At 52.3% G+C, this 14,809-nt stretch overlaps 6 protein-coding genes across 6 annotated transcripts; 4 read left to right on the forward strand and 2 right to left on the reverse strand.

Annotated features, from left to right (window-relative positions):
- Positions 1 to 561: 561 nt before the first annotated feature.
- AA0111_g11357 (hypothetical protein) lies at positions 562 to 2,081 on the forward strand (the record flags this gene model as incomplete). The annotated part of the gene is made up of 2 exons (XM_028645212.1): positions 562 to 752; positions 803 to 2,081. The coding sequence occupies 2 exons, from the start codon at positions 562 to 564 to the stop codon at positions 2,079 to 2,081; spliced, it is 1,470 nt and encodes a 489-aa protein (XP_028501035.1).
- A 503-nt stretch (positions 2,082 to 2,584) lies between these two features.
- Positions 2,585 to 4,132, forward strand: AA0111_g11358 (hypothetical protein; the record flags this gene model as incomplete). Its single annotated transcript, XM_028645213.1, has 1 exon — positions 2,585 to 4,132. One exon carries the CDS (start codon positions 2,585 to 2,587, stop codon positions 4,130 to 4,132), a length of 1,548 nt encoding a protein of 515 aa, XP_028501032.1.
- A 160-nt stretch (positions 4,133 to 4,292) lies between these two features.
- On the reverse strand, positions 4,293 to 5,420 carry AA0111_g11359 (hypothetical protein; the record flags this gene model as incomplete). The annotated part of the gene is made up of 1 exon (XM_028645214.1): positions 4,293 to 5,420. One exon carries the CDS (start codon positions 5,418 to 5,420, stop codon positions 4,293 to 4,295), a length of 1,128 nt encoding a protein of 375 aa, XP_028501031.1.
- A 1,007-nt stretch (positions 5,421 to 6,427) lies between these two features.
- On the forward strand, positions 6,428 to 7,453 carry AA0111_g11360 (hypothetical protein; the record flags this gene model as incomplete). The annotated part of the gene is made up of 2 exons (XM_028645216.1): positions 6,428 to 6,720; positions 6,781 to 7,453. The coding sequence occupies 2 exons, from the start codon at positions 6,428 to 6,430 to the stop codon at positions 7,451 to 7,453; spliced, it is 966 nt and encodes a 321-aa protein (XP_028501068.1).
- A 1,037-nt stretch (positions 7,454 to 8,490) lies between these two features.
- AA0111_g11361 (Uncharacterized protein) lies at positions 8,491 to 11,793 on the forward strand (the record flags this gene model as incomplete). Its single annotated transcript, XM_028645217.1, has 2 exons — positions 8,491 to 10,185; positions 10,234 to 11,793. The coding sequence occupies 2 exons, from the start codon at positions 8,491 to 8,493 to the stop codon at positions 11,791 to 11,793; spliced, it is 3,255 nt and encodes a 1,084-aa protein (XP_028501052.1).
- Positions 11,794 to 13,003: 1,210 nt separating this feature from the next.
- AA0111_g11362 (hypothetical protein) lies at positions 13,004 to 14,647 on the reverse strand (the record flags this gene model as incomplete). The annotated part of the gene is made up of 3 exons (XM_028645218.1): positions 13,004 to 14,319; positions 14,375 to 14,431; positions 14,482 to 14,647. The coding sequence occupies 3 exons, from the start codon at positions 14,645 to 14,647 to the stop codon at positions 13,004 to 13,006; spliced, it is 1,539 nt and encodes a 512-aa protein (XP_028501069.1).
- Between the last annotated feature and the right edge of the window lie 162 nt (positions 14,648 to 14,809).

Raw genomic sequence — 14,809 nt, forward strand, 5'->3', positions numbered from 1 at the left:
AAATATGACCATAGTGAGAGTCTGGATCATGAGTACATTCATCATGTCGATGCGGAGTCTTTCCAGCGAGCTCTTGAGCTTCCTTGTAGCATATGTACTCGGCTCTACAAAGCATTCCAAAGAACCTCCGGTATACTTGGCTTTATTAGAGCGTGTCATGACGGCTGACTTATTGTTAGGACGATCGAACCACACCATTTATTTGACAGGACCAACGCATTACTGTTGGTTAAATGACGACCTCAGTTTCCTGAGCCACTGCGGAACTGTTTGGCCTGGACTGGTACCATACGAATGTAAGAACAGTCATGTTTTGCATGTTGTCTATCTATCCAAGACTGACTCTAGAGTAAAGCAAGGCCTGACTTACATTATCAACATATCACTCAAAACACGGGTGATGCTACAGCTCTTTCATTCTTGAAGGATCGGTACCACCAATGCCGAGAAAAGCATTCGCAATGTCAACGTATCGCACCCTATAATGATTACATGCCAACTAGAACCATATTTGTTGGATCTGCTGGGGAAGAAGAAGTACGCCTTTGCGATAGTGTCGAGATGATCGCCGGATCCGCCTACATTGTACTTTCACACTGCTGGGGCAAGAACCCGCAACATGTCATGCTGACAAAATCTACTGTGGAGATGCTCAAAGAAGGCATCGCTCTGTCTTCTCTGCCAAAAACTTTCCAGGACGCCATTGCAATAACACGGATATTCGGCATCCAATATATCTGGATTGATTCTCTGTAATGCCGCCGCATCTCTCTCTAGCCTCGCAGTCACTAACCATATAAAGGTGCATTTTTCAGGATGACTTACACGACTGGGCAGCTGAAGCTTCTCGTATGCGCGATGTTTACAGCAAGGCCGAACTCTGTATTGCAGCCACTGGCGCTGAAAATGGAGATGTTGGTCTTTTTCTTGATCGCGACACCGAACAAGTCACACCCGTCATGGTCGAGGCTACGTGGTCAAGGGAGCACTATTTATCACGCTGGCTAACCCCAGGTTTCTACCTGTTTGGCTTTAATCATGTCGAGGCTTATGAAGCCATCGATGCTGCGCCTCTGAATCAAAGGGCATGGGTTGCTCAAGAACGTTTTCTTTCTCCACGGATCTTGCATTTCACACAATCCCTGCTCTTCTGGGAGTGCCAAACATTTCTCACACACGAAAACGATGCAGTGTTGGAAAATCCAAACTTTCAAGAATTCCAGGGAATCAACTATTTCAGAGAGCAACTCATTCAAGTTCAAAGGCCAAAACTCAGCGTTGGACCTATGCAGGATGTCACTCTTCCCAAAACTACGCCAAGAGAGCTCTACAACGCGTGGTGGGAATTTCTGGCGGATTACACTTCATGCGGCATCACTAAAGAGTCAGATATCTTGGTTGCGCTAGTTGGCGTAGCAGACCACGTTGGACATGCTACGAACGATTGCCTGGTTGCTGGTCTCTGGAAAGCAAACTTCATCGAAGAGCTGTGTTGGCGTTCAGACGGTAATATCTCGAAGCCTAGCGTCTGGCGCGCACCAAGTTGGAGTTGGGCGAGCTTGTCAAGCCGTTGTGACAATTTTGCATACTCGAACGGCAATATCGATCATCAAATGGCAGCAGTAGTCGAACTCTATATATCGACAAAGTCTTCAGGAGAAGTAGAACAAGGCTCAGCCCTCGTGGAATGCAGACTCGTTCCAGCCGCTGTCCAGTATAGAGGACTGAAAGGTCACGATAGATACTACAACGCCTGCACCACTTTAGGCAAAAAGGTTTCGACCTCGTTCTCCGGAGAAACTTATATTAACAGTGATGAGTTAATCAGCGTCCAGCTTGACGTTGCGGAATCGCCTTCTTGCTACGCTGATCAAGCGGTCGACGTTCAACTGCTTGTGCTCTTGAAAAATGGGGACGGCTCTATGTATTGGATGACACTAGACGGAATCTGCGTAGTGGGCTCCAAAAAACAGGAGGGTGCTTTTGAAAGGGTTGGGTATTTTCATGCGAAAGGTGCAGCCGCGATGTTATTGCTGGCAGCGTACCACCAAGCTCGGGTTCAAGTGATCTCACTTGTATAATCTGTTTTCTTATACCTCGATTGAATACTAGTATTTGTCTCGAAGACTCTGTTATATAGCTATTGTACCGTGTTAGGAGAGTTCGAGGAGGCAAGTTTGCAATGGACTTAGTCTCAGATGGGATTCAAGAATCCTCTACTGAGGCTTTACATCGCCTTAAGAGCAGTTCGAGCTGTGTCCCCGCTGGAGGGAGACTTAGAAAAAGCGCAGAGACCCAAAAGCTCAGGAAGAAGGGATTGGACGGTCGTACAGGAATGAGTTTTCTCCGTCTTGGCGGACCCCAGGTTTTACCCCACATTCCGACGATCAATACCAGCGCTCAACATAGGCAGGATAGCCGATACCCGATGGAGGAGTGACGTTGGAGGCTGTAGATCTATACCAGACTCAATGCCGCGACCATGGCAAGTAAAGTCGGGCCGCACCAGTGCCGAACATAGAACATCATCCCGCAACAAATAAGTTTCCATTCCATTTTTCGGGACCACGGTCACTCTGCCAGTATGAGGTTTGATACACTCCTGCTTGGGGGCCTCTGCGCCGTATCAAATTTCCCATACGCCTCATCCGCACCGCGCGATGCTCGCTCTACTCAACATGTCCCGGAAGTCAAGAACCGCATATTCGTCCTCACAGACATTGGTAATGAACCCGACGACTCAATGTCTCTGGTCCGGCTACTCGTACACTCCAATCTCTACCAAATTGAAGGCTTAGTAGCAATAACCTCATTCTGGCTTCCCAATGCCACACTTCCTAACATGATCCACGACATCGTAGACGCATACGGAGCCATCCACTCAAACCTGCAATCACACAGCAACACATCCTTCCCAACAGTCGACGACTTGAAAAGCAAGATTGGCAGCGGACCCTCCGTCTACGGCATGCAAGCCTTACATCAACTCGAGAACGGAGCGAACATCACAAACGGCACCCAAATGCTCATCAACGCCGTCGACGCTTCACCATCCCCACTATACGTACAGCTCTGGGGCGGAGCCAACACCCTCGCCTCCGCACTCTGGACCGTAAACCGCACTCGCTCAGCCTCAGAACTGGAAACATTTACCTCCAAACTCCGTGCCTACGCCATCTCAGATCAAGACGACACAGGCCCCTGGATCCGTCGCAATTTCCCTAGTATGCGGTACATTGCCTCGCGCCATGGATTCAACCAATACCCAGTCGCAGCGTGGATCGGCATGAGTTCCACATCCGTAGATCCAGGGGGTCCAGACAACGAAATCGTGTCGCAGGCGTGGCTCACGGAGAACATCCAAGTAGGCGAGCTAGGCAAAAAATATCCCGACGTCGCGTATCTGATGGAAGGTGACTCGCCCAGTCTGCTTTACCATATTCCCAACGGCCTGGGGAACCCCGAGTACCCGGAGTGGGGCAGCTGGGGTGGGAGGTACACGAGTAACCCACTCAATGGCGATGCTGCTGCGCAGCAGTACGGCGATGCTGTGGATATGGCACAAGGTTTGAACGGCGAGATGTTTCTTACGAACCACGCGTCGGTGTGGAGGTGGCGCGATGCGTTTCAGCACGAGTTTGCTGCTAGAATGCGGTGGACGCTCAGCCCTTGGAGTCCTGGTTCTAATACCACGCATCCGCCCGTTGTGTTGCTGAATGGAACGTCTGGCCCGGATGCGTTGCATCTCAACGTTAGTGGTGGGGAAAAGGTGACGCTGGATGCTTCGGATTCGTACTCACCGGATGGGGGCGCGACTCTGAATTTCACTTGGTTCCAATATTCGGGTCCGTCTTCATATCAATCCTCGCCGAGCGATGTCCCTACGGTCAACTTGACGGATGTTTCTGAGCCGGGTGCGAGCGCCGTGCGTTTCACAGTGCCCTACGGAATGTACGATACGTGCGTCGCCGACGAGGATGTGACTGAGTTCGGTCAGTGGGGGGAGAAGCAGAAATGTCCGATTCTACATGTCGTCGTTGCCGTAAAGGATGCAAGCGCGGCACACCCAATCACCAGATACAGGCGAGTGCTATTGCACGTGCAGCCATATCGTCAAGAAGAAAAACGTTGAAGAGTTTGTGTACTGGTAAGCAGCCGTGGGTAGAGGACTACATCGGTGGGTTAGCTTTTGCCTTCCTCCACCGCAGCCAACATGAACAATGTGGAGCAAGACGTTTCTGCACAGCCTGGTGAATAATGTATATTAAACCAAACACGGTAGCCATGCAATATCAAGGCTTGACACCAGGCTTCAGAACAACCTGCCTCCCAATCCCAGTGTGCTTACTCGCCCAATCAAAAGCCGTCTCCCAATCGTCCAGCCCAAAGCTTTTAGTCTCGACAAATGTCCCCGTCCTCGAAAACAACCCTCGCTCAAGCATTTTAACCATTTGAACAAGATCACCCCGTTCGTACATCATCTTCCCTTTCAGCGTAATGTTGCGCCAAACGCAAAGCCCCGGAACGACCGGCCGTTCCACAAAGCCCATTAGACTGACCCGTCCGTTCCGGCGAAGCGCACTCGTCGCAGCTCTAAGATACGTCGACGTGGATGCTTGCGGCGGCGTGAGATCTAGCACAGCATCGATGATACCAAAGCTCTGGAGGGACTTTAGATCTGCAGCCTGGTCTCCGTTGATTCTCACGGTCTCGATGGAAGCGCCTGGAGTGCCCTTGAGCACGTGCTGTTTCAGTCTTGCAAGTTCTTCTTCGTTGCGGCCCATGGCGATGACTGTCGCGCCCATGGCAATCGCGACTTGCACGCCTGCACCGCCGTATCCGCCTGTGGCAGGACACACGGCAATGGTCTCTCCAGGCTCGAGTCTGATGTCTCGCAGTCCGCCAAAGGGAACCATCAGGTAGCCAATGTACATGAGATCTTCGATTGGGTAACCCAGTTCCTTGCACAAGACTGTCTCGTTTAGAACAATGCAGTTCTCGAGCGGGAACTTTGCATATTCGGCAAATGCGCCGTCGCACCAGACATGTTGCATTAGCTTTTTGCTGCCTGGTGCTCCGCCGTCGTGAACTGCAGATAAGAAGAACGCGTCTGGATCATCTCGCGCGTGGACTACGCAATCAACATAGACAAGTTGACCCTCGGTCAAAGCCGTGGCGTCAGGCCCAACGGCAGCAATCCGACCGATAGCACTGCCGCCACCAACTATGGGTGTTGGAAATGAATAGGGACGTTCGCCGTTGTACACTTCGAGGTGGTAGGAGAGAATCTTGGCGGCTTCGATGCGAACGATGGCACTTCCTGGGTCGGCCTTGAGCATGGGCTTCTCAACGATCTGGAGGCCCGTATCGACACTATCGACCTGCAGTGCGCGGTAGGTGACAGGTAAGTGGTTTGCCATATTTGGAGAAGTGATTCGGGCTGGTTGTGCAGGCTTGGAGGTAGCACCATGTTCACTGAATCGACGCCTTCTTATACTGCTGCCAACAGTGATCACAGAAGATTGAGTCGACGACTCGACGGATATAGAGTCAGCCGCATGCATTGCAAGACAAACTGTGACGGAGATAGACGGAGTTATGGGTGATGCCAAGGGCGATGTGATTCCAAAGTACCATGCTGCTCGGTCCTTATGCGGACACACCAGTTTCTCTGCGAAGTTTAGACAAACGCGCAGGGAATTGTCAGTCGTCAGAGATTTGGACGGAAAGATAATGAATCCACGCGTGGGAAAAGTGGTGCATTCCATTCCCTCCCAAAAGCAAGCAAGCAAAACGTAGTCGTGTCTTCACTACCTGACCGATCCAGGGAAGATATCGACCTCTGCTGTTCTTCCCTCGTCTTTGCTGCAATCATTTACCCATCTATGCCATTTTCTGTCTCGATGGTTGTGAAAAGGCCAAGTTGTATCTCCGCTACCGAATACATCTAGAAAAGAGACGTGTGCAGTCCGGGATGCACATGTTTCCAACAGTTCAAGCGCTCTGGTACCCAACTCTTGTCCATCAGTTGATATTGGCTTTTCCATATTCAGTACTTACCTGCATCTTACACTACTAATTTATGGTGTTGGAGCGCGAGGTGTCGCAAGTCGTCGCTGTATGCCTTAGGCGACCTACGCTAATCTCCTCCTGTTCAAAGGATCGTGAAGGCCTTGACGATTTCATTTCCCAGACAAATGAATAGGCAGAAAAACGATGAACTAATCCACAAATGACTCTGCATAGTCAATCTTAGCCGTAGTTCATGGGCATTATCCATGGGGTTGACTTAGGTGGGAGCGCTCTTGAACTGTTTTTCCCCTCCTTTTTGGTTGTTCGATTTCTCCCATTTTCAGTCCTTCTTTTTTTTTAGCGATTTTCCCAGTGCTGTTGATAGACTGGGGCCTTTAACTGGAAGAATCCCGACATGCGGTCCCTATTATCTCTTACCTCACTCTCACTCCTCGTCTTGCCAACAGTCGCGCAGACCGGCATAGTCGGAACGTGCTACTTGGCCAACGGAACAGCGCTCCCCACAGATCCCATCTACAACCAATATCAACCGTGTCAGTCCGGCGGCCCTTCAACGATATGCTGTGGCATCTTCCGTGACAATGTCGCCGGAGGCAACATTACGGCTGGCGACACAATGGACGAATGTTTGCCCAACGGCCTGTGCCAGAACCGAGCAACAACGACAGATGGGGTGGAAGAAACAAAGTAAGCAGAGTCGATAATATGAGTGCTATAGAATGACGGTTGACACTGATGCCCGTCCAGATTCTTCGTTGATTTCTGCGCCGACGACAACATAGACAGTCCCAACTGTCTCAACGTCTGCGACCAAGTGCGAGATTCCTTCGGCATTGCACGTATAACGCCCTGCGACACCGGACGAGCCGATAGCGATCGATGGTGTTGTGGCGATAGCACGGCTTGCTGTACGAGTAACGTTGGAGTGGTAAAGTTGCCACAAATTATGGGAGCTGCAGTATCGTCAAGTCGAGCAGGTCTGCCAACTACAGCACCGGTTTCCAAAGTATCGTCGGCATCGACAGCCTCAACTCCTACGATGGGGACGGAGGCACCAAACAAGTCACCATCTGCTGCTGTGGGGAATACTGGAGAAGATCCTAGTGTCACTGGAGGTGTGATTGCGGGCATTGTCATCAGCGGTGTCATAGGGCTGGCTCTGCTGGCAGCCGCCGTCTTCTTCGCAAGGAGGGCGTCCAAGTATAAGAGAGAGGCAGCGGCATCTAAATACGCTCAAGACATAGCTGGATGCTTGCCTCAAAATCCGGATCAGGGACAAATGTCAGATTATCAAAAGTATATGCACGACAGCCAGCACACCTACAGTTCCGCTCAGCCGTCTGAACTACCACCGGCACCACCAAGCGAGCTTCCGTCATTTCAGTCGCCTCCTCCAGGAACTACACTGGCGCAACAATGAGGAGAGATGCACAATCCGTGGGGGTGGTGGCGTTGCTTGTGGGTCGACCTGGGCGTGGAAGAGGAGACATGTCGTCGAGGCGCGTGAGGCATTAACGCAGGTGTCCGTTTTCCGCGGATTTCTGGGCCTGCACGCGAAGCCTACGCAAGACGACGGTCCTGTCGGAACTGTGTATGCACTTGACTAACATTGATGCGGGGCTGTTGAGAGAGGTTGAATGTAGCCAGAAGCACACGGGACGGCCTTTCTTTTATCGGCCACGGGCATACACAAGTGCTGGCTTACCTTGCTTACTCACACAGTACACGGGACTGCGGCTCCGCTTCATCGAATGTAACCCCAAGGTCGATTCTCTTGTGTGTAGAATGTGAGGAAGTTTAGAACAGACAGCATTCTGACTCGTATAGACGGATTTTGACAATTCGCATGACGAAAGTGGATCCACCTAGACGTCTGCGCGGTGCGCTCCGCGATGCATGAACGTGTGGGATTCGTCGCGGCATTGGTTGAGGTGCATAAGCGAGTGGCAGCGAAAACGGTGATGTTCACATGTCAGAGCATGTTGACGCCATGTTGCGTTATGCGCGCAGGCGAAGACGAAATGCATTGTCGATGAGGGCAGGCGGCCAGGATGCGGGGATGGAGGGAAGTCCTAGAGGGAAACCTAATTGAGACATGGGAAGCACGGAAGAGGAAAGAATGAATCTTGTTGCGACGGGTTTAGCGGCCGGTGACGTACCGAGCTGGGTCTCGATTCTCGCGGTTCTCAGCAGAAAATTTCCCAATTGCGGCGCCCCATGCTTTCCGACAAGCCGCGCAATCCTTGTAACTGACCGTCTTTGACTATCATGTCTGGTGTCCGAGGAAGCTTCTTTGATTGTCACCTCCGTCGCGTCGAGGCATTGTTATATCCGCCTCCAGCTGTGTTTAGCGGCCGGTAGTCCCTTACTGCCCACCTCTCCACTTATCTCTGCTTGGGCCTGGGGATGCTTCGCTGAGTTTTGGTTGTTTCCTAGAATTGTTCTTAATCAGGCGCCATGCCGTCACGTCTGTTCTCTCGCGACTCGCCCGCCGCAGAGCAACAGCTTCCCTTCACCAGCGATAGCGTCAACGAAGCCGACTTCGCCCAGGATCCGTCGCAGGCTGAGCATGGCGGACACTCGCTCCCGCGCCGGATAAGAGGGGGTTCAATCGCCTCCGGGCACCTCTCTGGATCGTATACGCGCAATCCTATCCGCTCGTTTGCGCATCAGACGTCGCATGGTTTCGCCGCCGATACCCCACAGTACTCGTCGCAGGGCGTGCGCGAGAGAAGCTCCCAGTTGGCCTCGTATGCCCTCGAAGCCGAAGACTACCAAGACAGACCGCCCTTGTCTGACAACGACGAGGGGCGCGGGTCGATAGACACGGGTCGTTGGACCGACACCATCGAGGAGGATAGCGAGGCCGAAACGCCCGACACCGTTATCGGGCCCCAGCAGGACAAGAGCTTCTTCAGCCCCAAGCCGGCAAACTCACACGTGCCTGGCGTCGTCGTCGAGGATACTGAGCGGACCCCTCTGCTCCCCCAAACTAGGCTGTCGCGCGGGGGCCCCCAACAAAAGCAGAAGGCACAGGAGAGCCACTCGTGGACACCACAGTCAAAGCTGCGCTTGCCTCAACGCGTCAAGCACACTTTTGCTGCTGGCCGCCAACACATTCTGGGCGTGGGCCAGTCGCTCACAAACCCAAAGAACTACACCACGGATGCCCTCATTTCCAGCGCTCTCGGCACCGTCCAAATCACATCGGCCGTCTTCCTTGGACTCCTCCTGAACCTCTTGGACGCCTTGTCCTATGGCTATATTCTGTTTCCGCTGGGCGCGCCCATCTTCAGCAACACCGGCCCGGATGGCATCTCCATCTTCTTCGTCAGCTGCATCGTATCGCAGCTCTGCTACTCCTTGGGACTCTCCGTGTTCAAGGGCGGTGTTGGCTCCGAGATGATCGAGGTGGTGCCCTTCTTTCACAAGATGGCATACTCCATCATGGAGCAGATGGAAGGCAAGCCACCAGAGGCCATCATAGCCACTACCATTGTGTCCTACTGCTTGAGCTCCATCCTAACCGGTCTCATCTTCCTTGCCCTCGGCGCTTTCAAGCTAGGCAATCTCGTCAGCTTCTTTCCAAGGCACATTCTGATCGGCTGCATCGGAGGTGTTGGCTTCTTCCTCGTCGTTACTGGCATTGAGGTTTCCGCGCGTCTCGAGGGTAATCTCAACTACGATCTACCTACCCTGCAGAAGCTGTTCTCTGGAGACACCTGGTATCTGTGGACACTGCCTCTTGCTCTTGCCATCACCATCATGGTCCTACGGCGCCTGTCCAAGAGCCCATTCGTTCTACCCGCATTCTTCATCACTGTATTTGCTGTCTTTTACCTCATCGTCAAGGGCATCCTGCACAAAGACCTCGAGCCTGTACGCAACGCAGGTTGGATCTTTGAGACACCCGAAGCGGGCGTCAAGTTTTACAGATTCTATTCTTACTTCAAGTTCGGCAGCATAGATGGAGCGGCACTTGCCAGCACTATCCCGACCATGTTCGCCCTCTCCTTCTTCGGTATCATCCACGTTCCTATCAACGTCCCCGCTCTAGGTGCTGCGGTGCGAGAGGACAACCTTGATGTCAACCGGGAACTGATCGCCCACGGCATCTCAAACACCCTCTCCGGTTGCCTCGGTAGTATTCAGGTAGGACTGTCTTGAAATGCTATACGACGATTGCTAACATATTGTTAGAACTACCTAGTCTACGCCAACAGCGTCATGTTTGTTGACAACGGAGGGAACAGCCGACTCGCAGGTATCTTGCTTGCCTGTGCGACAACTGCAGTCTGGGTTGCGGGGCCAGCCATGGTCGGCTACATACCCATCTGCCTGGTCGGCGCGCTAATCTTCCTCCTCGGTATCGATCTTATGAAAGAAGCTCTTTGGGATACTTTCGGAAAGTGTCACAAACTCGAGTACTTGACCATCGTGGCCATTGTACTCATCATGGGCGTGCACGATTTTGTTGTTGGCATCTTTGTGGGTATCGTCCTTGCATGCGTCAGCTATGTGGTGCAGAGCTCGCGCCACTCAGCTATTCGAGGAACATACAGCGGCATGATTGCAGAATCCACTGTTCGCCGCCCGCGCTCAGATTCTCGCTATCTCAACAAGGTGCGAGGTCAAATCCGCGCCATCAAGCTAGGCGGTTTCCTGTTCTTTGGAACCATTGTCTCTGTGGAAGAGTACATGCGCTCATTGATTGACGACGACAACTTTGAGAAGAACCCCATCAGCTTCATCATTGTCGACTTTACAAACGTCATGGACGTCGACTTTTCCAGCTCGGAGGGATTCCAACGAATCAATCGTATCTTAAACACTAAGAACGTCAAAATGATCATCTCCGGCGTCTCCTTTGCCGATCCCGTCGGTCGCGCCCTCCAAAACGTTGGTCTGCTCGACGAAGATGGCGATGAAGAATGTCCTCCACCACAAGTCTTCGAGGACCTAAATACGGCGCTTGAATCTTGTGAGAACGAGCTACTAGAAGTCTTCCACAAGCACTGGAACCGCCACTCGTCAAAATCCCAAACAACACCGCCGATGAGTATATCCGGTAATGGCAAATCAAGCAACGAACCCATCGCGACAGGCGGCTCCCCCACTTCCTTTGGCGCCAGCTCCCTTAACCCTGTCTTCTCCTCCCCACGCCGCGGCGCCCGCCTCATCGCCGCCCGCTCCACCATGCGCGAGTCTGGCGAAGATTCTCTCTCCATAGTAGACAACTCGTCGCTCAACACCAACAGCAACAACAATCAACCCAGCCAAGCAGTACCAGCTCCCTCGCGCTGGCGCAACTTTGCCCAGCCCCTCAAGATCATCCTCCAAACTTTCGAAGACGTATCCACCAAGAACGAAGACTTTTGGCACGCCGTAGCGCCCTACTTTGAGCGCAAAGAATACCCCGCGGGCACCGTCTTGTACTCGCGCGGCGACGACCCAGACGGCTTCTACGTCCTCGAACAGGGACGTCTGCGCACAGAGTACGAGCTCGATCAGGGTAGCTTCTTTGAAGTCATCTTGCCGGGGACAACGTGTGGTGAATTGCCCTTTTTCAGCGAAACTGATCGTACGGGGACGGTGGCGGCGGAGAATGATAGTGTGGCGTGGCTCTTGACGAGGGACAGGTATAATGAGTTGGAGAGGAGGGAGAAGGAGGTTGCGACTGAGTTGTTGAAGGTGGGGCTCAAGTTGACAAAGGAGAGGATGGATGCTATTACTAGTTATGTGCTTGTTACTGCGTCTTGAGATGGGAGTGGTGTGGGACGATGGAGGATGAGATGAGGGAGGGAATGTCTAGAGAAAGAGAGAGAGAGAGTACGTGTGGTAGATGTATTGGAGGGATTTTGTCTTGTTGCATAGCGTGTGGTTGTCTGTTTTTGTCGTTTGATATATACCACAGTGACGATTCGCTTCTTTTTCTTCCCCTTCATCTTTTCTCGCTTTTGCTATCGAACAATATGCAGCCCGTTTCCATTCTTGAGCGCTGGGATTGTTGATCGTATTGAATTCAAGAGTTACAATCTTGATGTGTAACTTGGAAACAAGCCATGTTGCTATCAACAGAAGAGAGGGGGGAAAACACATGTAAACAAAATATGAGGTTGGTGCCCTCACTAACAATCTGGCTAGACTCTCTTTCCTCCCGCCGCCCAAAAATAGTCATCTGACCAAAATGTGCCCACTTCACTCATGGAAGGGAAAAAAAAATCACAAAAAGAATAGACACAATGTTCTAGCTGCTGCTCGTTTCGATCGAGCGTCCTCCGGGTTATGAGCCCGGCGCGCTTCCGCTGCGCCAAGCAGCTTTGATGAACAGTTGTTATTGGTGTTCGATGGAGTTTTGGAAAATAGACTCATATAGATTGATGAGTTGTGTTTCTCTTCTAGACAATCATGGCACGAACAGATCCTGACCCTCGATGTGTCCATGAAATAGCGGTGTGGAAACTACGGTAAGTGGGTAAGCAAGAGGGGGAAAGATGTGGGCGTGGGCGAAAATAAAATTCGATAGTAAACGTGAGTCATGTTCCAAAACAACCAGCTTCCCTAGCCTACGACAACAAAAGTTAATCTCGTGTAATAGAAAGCTGGGGTACGCGTTCAAGGTTAGACATATACAACAACAACAACAATAACAACAACGTTTGCTGTGTCGTGTAGTTATGATGATGTTGGTAATGGAAGAAACACAGACTTGACTACTACTACTACTACTCTCAACATCTGCTAAATGGAGAAAAACACATTGGTCTTATTACGAGAAATCTAGAATTGCCAATCTGACCACAAAGGAAAATGGTATCCCTAAGCTTTAAGAAAAGAAAAAAGATTGAAACGCCCTCTGCAAGTTCAACATGAGCAAAGATGAGAAGTAGAAGAAGAGGAAGAAGAACCTCAATAGCCTTCTTCTTCTTCCCCAACCCCAACACCATTCAACCCTCAACCCAAACCAACATCACACCCCCCTCGCCTCACACAAATGCCCACTCTTACTCAACACCGTCCCCAACCCCCTATGCACCTCGACCTGAAACCCTTCAAACGGCACCCTCTCCCCATCAATACTAATATACCCAGCCTTCTGATTCTTGGGAATAATCCTATACGCACTCACTTTGGTGTAATCCACATGTTCCAGATCAAAAAACGTGTGATTTTCAATCGCAAGCAGCGTCTTGATAGCGGTATGGCGCGCAATATCGCCACGGATACGAATCAGATCCAGACAGCCGTCTGACGGCAAGCTAGCCGGGAAGAAATTTGCATCGGCAGACATGTATGCAATGTTGCCCGCGTAAAAGTTTCCAAGCGTGTTGTGCGGGATGAGTTGCCAACCAGCGGGCAAAGGGTCGTTCGCGGTACCGTATTTCAGGGCTGGAAGACCGGTATCGGGCGTAGGCACAATGCGCTCATCGGAACTAGGCGGTGGTTTACTCGCCTCGTTCTGATACGCTTCCCGCACGGCAGTCTTGTTGTCGTATTCGACTTTGACCGCGATATCAGCCGGATAACACGTCTTGCTCACAAGACGGACCAAGAACCCCCAGGTAAACCTCGCCGCACCCATCCACCTTAGATGCTCCGTCGCCAGATCCGTCTCGGCCACAATCCCCACCGCCTGCGAGAGAAATGACAGCGTGCGACGGTCTCCCTGCGTCACGCTCGACAAATCGAGCGGCGTGCGGATCCCCTTTACGACGGCCAGCGCAGCCAGACTGGGATCATCGGTGCCGTTGAAATTGAGGCTCATGGCGTTGCCAGAGCCGCAGGGGAGCTGCGCGACGGCCATCTTGTGCAGCGCGCGTGCAGCGTCTGCACGCTTGCCTAGTCCGTTCCACACTTCGTGCGGGATGCCGTCGCCCGAGCAGCACGCGACCACATCGTACGCTTCAATGTCGAGGCTCTGTGCAATCTCTACGCCGTGCCCGTTGTGTGTCGTCTTCTCGACGTCGAGGTCGCACCTCGCGGCCGCCAGGATAGGCGCAATCTGCTTGTGGTAGGTTTTGACGGCGCCGCCTTGTCCGCCAAAAGGGTTCACGAGTACTTTGATTCGCTTGCGTCGCTGCGAGGGGCCGTAGGCGCGCGATAGCAGCTTCTCTATCCAAGCTTCCGTCAAGCGACTGTCGGGTTTGTCCAGGGCGTAACTAACGATTGCGGGACGCACGGCTTTCTTGGACAGGGTCTGCGCATATTGTATCGTGACCTGGCCGTCCTCGGAGTGCTCGGCCCAGAGGATGTTGTAAAAGGGTATGGAACGAGTGGATTTGTTCTCTGCGGTTGCGTAAGCGGGGACTGGGCCGTCTGCATCTTGTCCGCATATGCTTACTGCCAGCAAGAGACAGGCCGCAGCAGCCGGCGCTTTTACTCTCTAGAAGCGCTTCATCTGTACCCGCGTGAGTCGCGTATTCGCAGGCCGTGGTTGGCGCTGCGTACCTAGGACAATGAGGGAATCGGTTCCAAGAGTCAAGGAAGCATTTCTGCCAACAGCGAGTGTGTCGGGGACGTTGAGCGACGGATTCGCATTCATGGGCGGCTGCGAAGGAGTGGAATCGAGCAGAGGGTCTCGAAAGGGATCGTCGGTACCAGCCATCGAGGCCATGATTATTGTAGAGTGTCAAGAGAAGACGACGCACAGCATGCTGTGCAAGGTAACAAGGACCAGGAAGCAAACGTCGAGATTAGTAGACAACGAGGTAAGCTGACCACCGTCACGCTTCATGCGTACGTGCCCTGCGCTGCAAGGGCGGATCCTTGCGGATCA

This window comes from Alternaria arborescens (assembly GCF_004154835.1).
Source record: "Alternaria arborescens strain FERA 675 chromosome Unknown contig_48, whole genome shotgun sequence".
NCBI classification, from domain to species: Eukaryota; Fungi; Ascomycota; class Dothideomycetes; order Pleosporales; family Pleosporaceae; genus Alternaria; species Alternaria arborescens.